The sequence below is a fragment of the Octodon degus genome, unplaced genomic scaffold (genome assembly GCF_000260255.1).
Source record: "Octodon degus isolate 3935 unplaced genomic scaffold, OctDeg1.0 scaffold00023, whole genome shotgun sequence".
Lineage (NCBI taxonomy): Eukaryota > Metazoa > Chordata > Mammalia > Rodentia > Octodontidae > Octodon > Octodon degus.
Window position 1 is genome coordinate 11,354,929 of NW_004524599.1, and position 1,067 is coordinate 11,355,995.

The window sequence follows — 1,067 nt, forward strand, 5'->3', positions numbered from 1 at the left end:
TAGTGGGTCCCACTATGCAGAGACTATTCAGACTTGTAGTGATCCTCCTGTCACAGCCTCCCCAGCGCTGGGGTTACAGGCGTGCACCACCACACCTGGTTCCAGGGCCCACACTGCATGCAGTACCAGGGATTGAGCTCGGGACCTTACACTTGCCAGGCAGGCGCTTATGCTGCCAAGCTATCTCCCAGCCCAATGTTTAATCTTTAAACTATTTCAGTAATATGGTTGTTTCCCCTACTCTCTGTGCCAAAGACTGATGACATCATAGAATAATTCTAGTCAAATTCTTTGTTTTTTGAGACAGGGTCTCCCTATGCAGTTCAGGCTGACTCTGAGCTCACCTTGTAGCCCAAGCCAATCTTGAACTCTCCTGCCTCAGCCTCCTGAGTACTGGGATTACAGGCATGCGCCACCATGCCCAGCTTCTAGTAAAATTCTAGGCACTGATGATAATACAGAATAACGCTGATGAATTATGGAATGTTACTAAAGGTCTCAAAAAATGCTAAAATTAAGCCAGGTGTGGTGGTGCACACCTCCACTCCCAGCCCTTGGGAGGCTGAGCCAGGAGGATCCCTGGGAGTATAAGGTCGGCCTGGGCTACATAGTTGAGTTGAAGGCAAATCTGAACTACATAGTTCAGATATAGTCCAGTGAGCCCCTGTGTCAAAATAAAAAATTTTGATAAGCTAAAATTTAACACACCAGACTACCAGGTACTCTTTGGGCACAGATGCATAACAGTGGCAGAGCCCTTGTTCATCGTGCGCACGACCCTGGGCTTGACCCCAGCCCTGCCAAAAATTAAATCACAAGTTTCCCAGTGCAGACAGTGACATACTTCTCAGCATCTCCCTCTGCTCGGCCCTGCTCGTCTTGCCAGTGGTTACTGAGCTCCTCCATGTGCACGTTTATCACATCCCGAATCACCTGGGAGAAATAAGCACCAAATTTCAGATAGGACAGTGGTTCAAACGATTAAGAAAAAGCACTGCCAACAATCAATCAAGAATTCACCAACAGCCTGTAAGTCCTGGTGACAGACTAAGTAAAAAGGCATCAGG

The 1,067-nt window shown here is 47.7% G+C and overlaps 1 protein-coding gene across 1 annotated transcript in view; it reads right to left on the reverse strand.

Moving 5' to 3' along the window:
- Positions 1-1,067, reverse strand: part of Snrnp48 (small nuclear ribonucleoprotein U11/U12 subunit 48) — a 50,286-nt gene that overhangs the window by 36,945 nt on the left and 12,274 nt on the right. The window contains exon 7 of the mRNA XM_004628446.3: positions 845-933. Coding sequence (XP_004628503.2) covers positions 845-933 — 89 coding nt within the window. The remainder of the gene's footprint in view (positions 1-844; positions 934-1,067) is intronic.